At 47.7% G+C, this 11,363-nt stretch overlaps 1 protein-coding gene and 1 long non-coding RNA gene across 8 annotated transcripts in view; one reads left to right on the top strand and one right to left on the bottom strand.

Annotated features, from left to right (window-relative positions):
* Window positions 1-8,127, top strand: part of PRR14 (proline rich 14) — a 46,767-nt gene extending 38,640 nt beyond the window's left edge. For all 7 annotated transcript variants that reach the window (XM_079951351.1, XM_079951356.1, XM_079951350.1 and 4 more), the window contains 9 exons: window positions 61-185; window positions 286-547; window positions 674-723; window positions 997-1,085; window positions 1,742-2,471; window positions 3,171-3,285; window positions 3,435-3,541; window positions 4,176-4,247; window positions 6,108-8,127. In XM_079951351.1, coding sequence (XP_079807477.1) covers window positions 61-185; window positions 286-547; window positions 674-723; window positions 997-1,085; window positions 1,742-2,471; window positions 3,171-3,285; window positions 3,435-3,541; window positions 4,176-4,247; window positions 6,108-6,363 — 1,806 coding nt within the window. In that variant the 3' untranslated portion in view covers window positions 6,364-8,127. The remainder of the gene's footprint in view (window positions 1-60; window positions 186-285; window positions 548-673; window positions 724-996; window positions 1,086-1,741; window positions 2,472-3,170; window positions 3,286-3,434; window positions 3,542-4,175; window positions 4,248-6,107) is intronic.
* LOC307201883 lies at window positions 7,751-10,662 on the bottom strand. Its single transcript, XR_013832772.1, has 2 exons — window positions 10,547-10,662; window positions 7,751-8,345 (listed from the first exon to the last, which is right to left on the bottom strand). It is a non-coding gene; the product is annotated as an uncharacterized lncRNA (long non-coding RNA).
* Between the last annotated feature and the right edge of the window lie 701 nt (window positions 10,663-11,363).

Here is an 11,363-nt window from a genome sequence, read left to right on the forward strand (position 1 = left end):
CCCCTGTCCCTCATTATTCTTAAGCTCTTTGAAACTTGGTGTGCGCCTCTCTTTGCCCAGAATGATCCACAAGGGGATCCCCAAAGATCTGCCACATCTCCCTGTGCAAATCCCCCCCAATCAGCAGCTGTGAATGAAGACAGAGTTTCCTGGTCAACAAAGACACAAAGTAGTCCAGTGTGCAGGTGAGGAGAGGCCCCAGGGAGGCGGAAGGAGTGGAACAGCTTTGGGGTCGAGCACCTGATTTAAAACATTCTGCTTTTTTTTTACCCTTCCTACCCTCAGATCATCTCCCCCTAAGGGCTACCCTCCATCCCATCGAGAGCCTCAAGAGAAGTTGGACCACGCCTGCCGGCAACTGTGGGACAAGAGGGTGTCCCCCCCACGGTGTCGCGCTTCAGAGCGCCTGCACGCCAAGAGGCAGCGCCTTCAGAAGGGGGTTTCCCTTGCAAAGGGGAGCGAGGGGACAAAGACCTCCCTGCTGGAAACGGCTCATCAGCAAATCCTCGCCACCAGTTTGGAGGCTGGTTCCTTGAGCCAAGCTCTGGTTAGTTAAGGTTGGGAAGCAGCCTCACCAAATAGTGCTGGAAGGGACAGGGAGAATCCTGCTGAAGGAGTTGGAGGGTAGTGGCTCAGTCCACATTTTTATTCAGCTGTCTTTTCTTGCTGGCAGGTTGCCGGCATTGGCAAGGAGCAGCCGGAGACCTCCTCAGCCCGCTGTGGGTGAGTGCCCCCCTAAACAAAAGCAATGAAGGCACAGAACTCCATCCTTTAAAGACGGTGCCAATCACCCAGCAAGAGAACTGATCCACTTTAAGGGTTACAGTTGGTGCCTATTGTGCCATCCCAAACTCCCTTGAAGGGTAAAGTGATGGTCTCTTTCCTTTTGGGAGAAATGCTAGCTTTGACCCCCTGGGTGTGTCTCAAAACATGGGGAGGAGAGGGGCTAAGGAGACTGCTTTATCACTGCCCCACTGTGTTTCTCTGGTTAATCAGGAGTGATCAGCTGATGCTGCCTCGCCAATCATCTCCAAATAGGGACACCCAAACCCCTCAAGACCCACAAGACCAGTGTCATCAAACAGGTAGGGAAAACTCTTGATTCAGGTGTTGCGTGCTGTTAAGTCTGTTCTTCAGTGCAAAGTGGCATCTCAGGGGTATGCAAATATTTTTTGTGTGTGTGTAACTTCACTGGAACATCCCTGGTTCCATGGAGCCTGAAAACCCCTTTGGTAATGCAGGAAAAATTCCCATGTCAGGCTGAATCCCGGCCGGATGATCATTCATCTCCTACCCATGGCAAGGTGTTCGTGGGGCTGGATGAAGCAGGCATAGACTCAGGCATCCAGATGGGAGTGCCAAGAGTCAAGCTGGGCTGAATATCAGCCGGCCAGAGTACTCTCCAGAAATCTTGAGACCAGTTAATAATCTAAGAGAGGCAACAGCTAAGCAGCTGCAGGAAGATTCCCAGGTGTAAACAGAAGAGGAAGATATCTGTATCCTTCACAAAGTGTGTGTGTGTCAGTGTGTTGGGGGATGACAACTCTTGACTCTAGGTCAGAGATTGGAAACCTTTGGCCCTTCAGATGTTGCTGAACGACATCTCCCACCAACCCCAGCAAGCATGGCCAATGGGCAAGGATGATGGGAATTGTAGTCCCATAGGCCTGGATGACCCCAGTTTGGGGAAGGCTCCCTTTGGCCCTCTTGTGACAATGTTGTTCCTTTCCCTTCTTGCCAGATGTGTCCACTGAAGCTCCATCCTGGCTGCCTTCTGCATCTGCTCTCTTGCGGCCATCGTCTGCCTCCCGTTTCCGGCACTGGGGTCTGGTCCCTGTCTTCCAGAGCGTGCGCTCCAAGCTGGAGGCCTTTGCTGACATCTTCCTGACCCCGTCCAAGCCAGCCGTGCAGTCCACTGAGGGGCCCCCGTCCCTGCCCCCCTGCCCTCCAGGGAATGAGGAGCAGGAGGCAGCCCAGCCGAGAACACCCCGCCAAAGAGTCAACATCGAGGTGAAAATCGCCATTTCGGAACCACGCCCCCGGAAGAGGAGCTGCCACCACGAGGAGGAGGAAGAGGAGGATGAAGAGGAGATGGGTGATGCGGTGGTGAGCGGGCGGCCCCCTATCCGCCAGTGGCGCCTGAACGAAGGGGACCCGGCCCCTCAGCCCCGCCTCGGACGCAGCTACTCCTGCCCTGATGTCCCTGGTGCCCGCTTGTGGCAAGCCTCCCCCGTGGCCCTTCCACTCTCTGCGCAGCTGCGACAGCGTCGCCACACCGTTTGCAGCCTGGAAGTGTCCCGGGAGTTGGGCCGCCCGACCCCACCCTGCCTGCGCAAGGAGGTGTATCCTTTCAGCACACCCCCCGCACACTTCTTGCTGGGTCCCTCCATGCACGTCCCCCACTGCGATGGCTCCCCCTATGCCTCCCATGTGCCTTCCTGCCGCCGTGAACCAGATACCGTCCATTCCAGGTAAAAATATTCTCCTCCCCACAAGCTGTTTGTTATCCCTCAAGAGTCTAACAGCTGTTCCTTTGAACCCCATAAAAGGGCACAAATGACATGTTAGGTAAATGTTTGCTCCTCTCCCATTCAAAACCAAGAGGGAGGAAGAAGTAAGCACTGTGGGGTTGTTTGTGCTATTCTAGGGTGGTTGTTTAAAAAACTTCAGAGACTGTATCCTCCTTGGAGTGGACTTATTGAAGTTAATGGATCCAAGTTAATTTCATTTACTTCAAGGAAGAGGAAATATCTAGTGTGTATGTGGAGGAGTTGTGTCCTAGTGCTGAAGCACATCCTTTGCACGTCAGAGATCTATTGTTCTATCCCCTGCACCTCCAGGCAACAGCTTGAGTGGCAGTTTTGGAAAAGCCCCTTTCCTGAAAACCAGGCAGTGGAGATGATGTCAGACCAGAAGCACCAGAGGTCTGATTCTCCATAAGGCATTTCCATTTGTTGACTAGTGCTGGAGGCAAATGGGCTGAGCCTCTTCCCCCTTTGGTTCTGCTCACAGGCAGAAAGGCTTTGCACCCTCGGCGCTGTGTGGCATTGCTTTACTGGTTTGCCTTCCTCTTTTAAAGTCCCCTCCACTGAAGAGGGAGAACTGTCAGCTGGGAAACATGACGTCTAACGCTAATACACAAATCTTGGTGTCTTCTCTGTCCCCTGCAGGGAGCTCTCTCCCTCGCCCGATCATGGAAGGAGGGCGTCTGGGATTGGCTTGGATGTGGTCGACTCAGAGTTGCTCACGTCAGAGCAGATGATGCTTTCGGAAGTTGAAATGAAGGTCAGTTGCTGTTTGACTCAAGCTTCTCAATTAGGAGGTGCTGCACCGTGAGGAATGGGGGTCTGTGGTACCTGCTCTCGGTTTGAGGGCCATTTTGCTTTGCCATTGTGGCCTTTCAAAATCCTTCTTAACCTCCCTAAAACCTGCAGGGATCCCAAGACAACACCGTAGGGAAGGTGTCCTCCATAAGGATCCGCAAGACACCGTCCAAGCAGCAAGCAAATCTCACTCCCATGGGGCTTCCCCGGCCTGTCAGGTGAGGGCTAGAGTGGAATGGAGGGCGCCTTTCTGCAAAAGGAGATGCGTAGCTTGTGAATTAGCCTGACAGTGGTTTAGGAACTCTGGATTCAGATTCCACAGTGCTTGGAAAGGAGGCAGATGTGGTCTTCTATAGCCTGGGGGCAGATGAGTGCTGTATGAGAGGGGGCTCACCTAAGGAAAGGTGTAAATGGTTTTGGATTTTTTTTAATTAAAAGTGCTAGCTGAGTTGAACCTGCCAGTCAAGAATTAGGGCTGTCCACCAATGTTAAGGATTTGTTAGTTGATCATCTTCCTTTCAATTGGAACAAATGCAGAACCTCTCTGACAGGGACCACTTGAGTGGCGGAGTGTGTGCTGATTCTGGTACTCTTGGGCAATAAAAGCAATAAAAACCCAGTGCGCTAAACCATTGGGCCTGATTCAGATTGAATTTCAAGTTTAAGAGATAAGCTGGTGGTTTCTGGGCAGAGCATGGGAGCAAAGCGGGGTATCAGGGAAAGCAATCTGGTGCCCAGCAGGGCTAAGTGAGTATTCCTATATATCTATATCTACACGCACGCACACATATTTTATCGTAGGCCAAGGCCATTTCTGGGTGATGAACTCTATTCTCTTCTTTCCTGTGTCAGATTGAACAAGAAAGAGTTCAGCCTGGAGGAGATCTACACCAACAAGAACTACCGCACACCCACAGAGAAGAGGTGAGGAAGTCTGCTGGCATCTGTCCTTTCCTAAAGCACCAGCATTCATTACTTTTGTGTGCACACACCCTTCTCTCTCTTTCCCCTCAGTCATTTCAAGCCAGCAACCCCAGATTCTGACTTCAGCATCCGCAAGCGATAAGCACTACCTCCTGCAGTCTGAATATATTTGTGAACATTCATAGTTTGCTCCCCAAAAAACGGGATGATGATAGTTATGGGGCAGTGGTGGTGACAGGGGCATAGAGCAGTAGTGTACAAGCTCTCCCTATTTTTTGAGCCTTTGACATATAGGAATATAAGAGCCCTGCTGGGCCAGACTGAAGGTCCACCTAGTCTAACCTGCTGCCTTCGGGAAAGCCTGCAAGGAAATAAATTAAATAACCCATTATCAATAAAAGACACTTAAACACAGGTGTTTTAAAAACATTCAAAACTGACTGAAATCAACAAAGGCAAATGAAAACATGTGTAGCTTCTACAGGTCTAGATAGGCTTGCCTAAACAAAAATGCTCTAAGCAGGGGCCAGAAAAAGTGCAGCCATGGCACCTGTATGATGTCAATAGGCAGGGGGTTCCAATGTGTAGGTGCTGCTGCAAGTTCCACTTATTGAAGTGGTTGAGTGGGCAGATATGGAGAAAGGCAATCCCAAAAGTAAACACTATTCTTGGGCAGCTGGTAGTCAGAGGCATATTATCTCTGTCTCTAGAGAGCTACTAGTCATTGATAAGCCTTATCACCCATGAACTTCATAATCCCCTTTTAAAGATCTCCCATTTGGTGACCATTGCTGCACCTAAACCAGGGTCAGAGAACCTTTTTCACTTAGTGGGCCAGATCCTAACTTGACGGCAACTGATGGGCCATATTTAACAGGCAGGTGGGACAACCTGCCTGTCCGTCACCATGTCAAGTGATTGGTAGGCGGGCTGTCCCATCTAGCTGTCAAGGTCCACTTTTGTTGTGGATCGCCCTGAGATGAAGGGTGGTGTACAAACTTAAGAAATGAAATGAAATGGCCCTGCTGGTCCTGTAGCACCAAGTGGTTTGGCTTAAAACCTCAGTTGAAACGGGGGAAATGCAGTTTCAAGAGAAACTGGTGCTATTGGAACAAGCAAAAGAGCACTCTGGATTTCACTGCAAACTCTTGTTCTTTTGTAGCCTGACTGGACCAGCGGTAAATAGAACACAAGTGAAATGCCAACCACTTACAGTTTTAACATCTGCCCCGTATCCTGAAAGCAATATGCAAATAAGTGGATGAACTGTGGTCCTCTACCTTATGATATGTTTTGTCAATGGCCCTTGGAATTGATAAATCTCTCAGTCCCCGTGCTGTACTTCATGGTCGCTGCTGCACCATCTTTCTGCTCCTGTTAATACTTGTTGCAGCCCTCAGAATTTTATCTACTTTCCTGAGAAGTGCTGCTTTTAATTTAGAAGTTTCAAGTTCTTAAGATGGATGGAGCAAATACTTGACATGAGCAGTGAATGCCGAAAGCTCTGAATGCAAAGGGGACCTTGGGCTGGGAGTTGTCCTGAGTTCTCTACGAAGGTGCCAGAACATGTTCTGTGACTTCTCATTCCTTCCACCCTCCAAACCTCTTTGGTGCTTTTTTTGTGTGCCACATGTTGCCTAAACATCCCAATTTTGACACATGCCTTAAAACCAGACTGCATAATGGCAGAGCGTGGTGACCTTAACCGTTGCATTGTTCGTTCCAGCTACAAAATGTCAGCAGTTTTGTAGTTAGTCTGCATTTGTTTATGCTTTTTATACTGCTAGGCTTGGTTAGTGGAGTCTGAGAGGTTGTCTCCTTTTTTCCTGGTGTCCCACCTCTTCCTTTCTACCCCTGCAGGTCATTTGAGACCATCTTTGAGGTGCCTCTGGAACGCAACGGAGCGCTCATTTTCACCAGCCAGCGCAAGCTGAAGCGGGCCATGGAGTTCCAGGAGGGAGGCCTCCCTCGCAAGCAGCGCAAAGCCCACTCCCGAAGGAGTCGCAGGGCAGCAGGAGGGCGGAGGGTAAAGAAGCCCCAGAGTCCAGAGCTGGAGGAGAAGCTGCAGCAGCGGCTGGCTGAACTGGATGCCCTGTTTGAGGGAGAAGAATGCTGAGATCTGAGCAGAGGCTAGAGGGAAGGGCAGCACCCCGAGGAGCCCAAGACCACTTCCTCTGTTTAACTAGCAAAAGAGGTTGCTGGTGTTGTTGTTGTTTTTTTAAAAAAACTCTACCAAAGTCACCAATACCACTCCAAGTTTCTCCTGTGGTGCTGTTTATTCTCCAGTTTCCCATCAAACCAGCCTTCTGTGCCTGTTGCCTCCTCCTCCTCCTCCCTTGATCAGTCTCCAAGCTACAAGCTCTGCTGCTTTGAAAATAGTGCCTGGGTGCCTATCTGTGCCACCTGGCCCAGCCAACATGCTGCCTGCTCTGGCACTGCACGAGTCCCCATTTGCTTGGCTCTTTGGCTCGCAAGTGGAAGGGGAAGAATGTTTGTGGTGCCCCAGAGTTGCCCGCCCTCTGCACTCTTCCTCCTGCGCCCAGTCAGACCATCAGTGCCGTGCATGGGAGGAGCACCCAGCGCTGTTGTGCCTTCTGTTAGAGACTTAGGCCAGCAAGGGATGGGCCTAGCCAAGTGAGGGCCTAGTTGCCTTTTCTGGAGCGGCCACCGCCATCAAACCAAATAGGAATGCAGAACCGACATGCCTGTTGGATGGGAAGGAGAAAGAAAAAAGGGACTGTGTGAAATAATCAGCAGGAACAGGTTTTTGTTATGGCACAGGGATGTGGAGGAAGAGACGATGTAGCAATAGGCTGGGCAATGGGGACGTGTCCACCTGTTTAAGCACAGACAGTGGATGGGCGGCTGGGAATCCTGAGAGAATGCCTTTGCATCTCTGGATCAAGGCCTCTGGGTGTTCCTAGCTTGAATCAACTGTTTTGTTAGGAATTATGTGTTTTTGGTTTTCATTTTTTATTAATCTATATTTCTAATAAACTTTGTATCTTGGGGGGAGGAAAAAACCACATATTGCCAGTTGCTCCTTAACTGGCCTTGGTGGGACCCTGAATGCAGCTTTAAGGGAGACCGCAATAGATAATTTTCCCTTGGAACAAGGGCATAGCGACCAGAAAATGAAAATCCATAGCAAGCGGCGGATCATATATCATTGCCACAATAAATTAATTTCCCCAGCCAATGTTGCCTCCTACCAGGAATGGTGGTAGGTGCATTGGCTATGGCAAAAAGCAAAATTGCTGTGATGCGGGATCAAATGGCAAGAAAGAAGTTGAGTGAACTGCACCCGGTTGTACTACAATTGTACATGTATAAGAAGCTACAGCAATTAACAAAATATGTGGATTTGTGAAGTTGGGGGTGCATTTTGTGCAAATTCAGTAGCTGTGCCCAGTTTAAAATCTGTTTTGAGGTGGTACGTTCACCTTCAAAACTACCATAGTCTAGAGTTGACATTGGTGAAATTCACTCCGTCATTCGTTACAGGAAAAGACAGTGTGTCTGATTGATTCCTCATGGTTAGTATTGCAACAGTAACATCTCATTTTATCAAATTAACAGGTTTTGCGTGGGAGTGGAGACATTTCCATCCTATTCACTCTCGCAGGCCTTTCTTTGGTCCGTTTGTCTACTGGAAAATGCCTTTTCTTGTTAGTTGACTACTTAGGATTTATTGATCAGCTTTTATCCCAGTACACTAGGCTCTGGTCAAAGTTTGCAAGACTCTGAAGCCCTGACAAAAGTTATTCTGCTCCACATGTGCATCAGGAGAAAGGTCCCCCTGTCTATAGTTATGTAAACTGCTTAGAGGTTTTGATGCTATATAAAACTTGTTAAATAAACATGGTACACCCTCCCTCCATACTGCTGTGGGTGAAACAAACTCTTTCTTCAAGGCTTAAGTTTGGCTACGTTCATTCTGTACTTTTGCTTCTGTTCAGTATTTTTTTATTACCTTTGCTACAGGGTCATCTGGCAGGCCTTGCCCTCAGGTGCTTTCCTGGGTGGGGATGGTTGCATTTTTTGCTAACCTTTGCTCCGCTGTGTATCTCAGACTTCTCTTCCTCTCAGTCCTGCCTGCTTTTATTAATTTACAGGTTTTAATATTGCACAGTATACAAAGGACCTGGGCTGTGAACATACCCATAAAAGAGCACACAAAACTTATGCCAACATCTGGATGGTGATACGCAATAAATTATTGGCTGAACAACGCATTGGAAAAGCAAGCAGAAGAGGCTTAAGTGGGCATCTGAAACAAAGTACTTGTGGTGTTTGTTTCATGGTAATAGGGAGTTACAGAACCTAGGTGCAGACACATTAAATGCCCTCTTGTAGAAGAAACAAGGCAAGCAGAATGTGGTACCCTTAGTAGTCCCAGCTGCTCGGCCAAACCCAATCAAAGCCTTGCCTAGGATGCATCACTGTATTGTATAATGTTGAGCTTACAAACATCTGACACACAGTGGCCAAGCTATCCCAATCCAGGAATTGTCCTCCCAGACAAAGGTTTATAGATGGAGCTCCTGGCCATTGAGACCACATGGATCCAGGAGCACCTTCAAGATGCAAACCACCCAAGGGAGAGTCTGGAACAGACAATTTGCCTCCTGGACTTGGGAACCACTCAACCACAGTCCTTGGTCTTACTGCGATTCATTCAGCCCACTGGTCCAGCGTGTGTACAGCCTAACCTGAATCAGATGTACAGTATTAAAGAAGTAGAGCGGAATGTTGGCATACTGATGACATCCCGTTCAAAATTCCTAGCAACTTTATACGTATGGTAAAAAGAAATTGGTGATAAAGTGGTGCTTTGTAAAACCACTGTGGCACCAATGAGTGTCTTTTCAACTGCTACTCTCTGGATCTAAACTTGCAGATAGGATCAGAACCACTGCAGTGCAGTGCCTCCAATACCCAGCTCACAAGAGTTGGTCCAGGAGAATGCCATGGTCAATGATATAAAAAACCACCAAGAGCTTCAGAAGAAGGAGAATGGTTATACTCCCTGTGCCTTGCTCTCAGTAGAAGTCCTCCATCGGGGCCACCAAGGCTGATTCAGTCTCATAATGGGAAACTGAATTCCTCTTATGGGAGCGAATTCCATAGTTTATGTGCTGTGTGAAGAAGTATTTCCATTTGTCATCATTGTTTGGTGACTTTGTTAATTGCTTTATCTTGCCCAGGGCAACTCAAAGCAACTTACAACCAAACAAGAGAAGACCCCACATACATACATTAAAACCAAGAGGAAAAGGGAATACATTAAAAACATCCCATCCACTTCTAAAAGGCCACAAATAGTTAAAAGGCCAAAGGCCTGATTATAGAGGAAAGTTTTTTCCTGTTGCCTGAAGATATGTAATGAAGGTGCCAAGCAAGCCTCCCCGAGGAGAGCATTTCACAAATGGGAAACCACTGTAAAAAAGGCCCATTCTTGTGTTGCCACCCTCTGGACCTCTTGTGCAGAAGACATACAAATAAGGGCTTCAGTGACTGCAGGGTCTGAGAATAAAGTTTTAATATTCAGCTTCTTTGGATATCCACAAGTTCTAGTGTTGGGGAGAGGAATGCCTGCAGTTGTTATGCTATAACCTTCTCTAGGCACCTTACTAATAATACACAACTGGTTGGTAGTTACTCTGCATCAGATGGTCCAGGGTGCCCTTGCCTTGTTGAGAACACTGGAGACCACCCTCTTAAACAGACATGCATTAACTACATTCTGAACCCGCCCACTCACATATTTTCTGCTAGTTTTTATTAGCAAATGAGGGCAAGGAGCAAGAGAGCACATACGGTAGTTAGACTCATTGCTGCAAGCACCCTGCCCACATCGTCAGGCCACATCAGCTGAAATTGATCCTACAACACCAGTTTAGACATGCATGGCATTGGGCATCTCAACAGACTGCAACAACGAAGTCCTTCCAGAGTTCAGTGACTTTGTCTTCAAGGTATAAAGCAAAAGGACTACAAAGACCTAGGTTATCTAAACACAAGTATGCATCTAGAATAATAGAAGGGACCTCAAAACACATTTAGTCAGCTGATAGACAAAATCTGTGACTGCTCCATCCACTGTGGTTAAAACAGCTCATATCATCAGTAAGTTCTTTATAATGTTTAATTGAAATATCCTTTCTTGTAATTTGAAGCTGTTAGTTTGGATCTACCCTGAATGACAGGAAATGAATTTGCGCTATGTAATAGCAATTCAAAAATTCAAAAGTTGCTGCTCTATTTCTTCTTAAACTAACCCTCCTCTGCATACCTACCTATTTTTCTAATTGGACTTGATTTCCTTCCCCCTCACTGTACTGGAGGTCTTCCTTTGAGCAAGCTCCAGTTTTTAATTAAACTCTAAATCAGGTTGTTGATAATGCGCCCCCCCCCATTTCTAATTCTTTACAGTCACAGTGCAATATAAACTTCTGTCAAAGTACTAATGTAGAATGTATTCCTTGATCAAAGTCTTAACTATTATAAATAAATACGTTGAATTCTGAAAAAAGAACAATGCAGAAGGATTGATCATATCTGATTCATCATAGTTTCAGCTACTTTCATCAGACCAAAGTGGATAACAATTTTTTCTAACAAATGCTTTTTGAAATTCAGTGCAGGGCTATTGTTAGTGGAATAGTATCAAGGCTGAGAGATACCCCTGTAAAAAATCCCAGAGCAGTTCTGGCAGACAACGCAGACAATCCTCTACTGAATGAAGGGTTCAAAAGTACTACTTTATGCGGGAGCTTGGAAAGTAACAGTTCCCTTACGGAAGGATGGCATCACATGGTAGTGTTGTGACGTCATCAAGTTCGCCTTCGTCCTCAAGGGTCTGCTACAGCAGAGGCGTGTGGCGCCGAGCCCTATGACATCACGCGCTGGCGTTATAACATCACCGTGCGAGGTTGCTGCGAAGAAAGTATGACATCATTGCATCACGTTTGTCTCCGTGAAACCATGACGTCACCCTGCGGAGGACGGAAGTGACTCTGAAGGCGGGGGTGTTGGTTTAAGGGAACACCCTCCACCTCGAACAGTCTCCAAGGGGCGGGTGGGCGGAAACAGAGGCTAACCGAAGGGACTATT

Source organism: Podarcis cretensis (genome assembly GCF_951804945.1).
Source record: "Podarcis cretensis genome assembly, chromosome: 13".
NCBI lineage: Eukaryota > Metazoa > Chordata > Lepidosauria > Squamata > Lacertidae > Podarcis > Podarcis cretensis.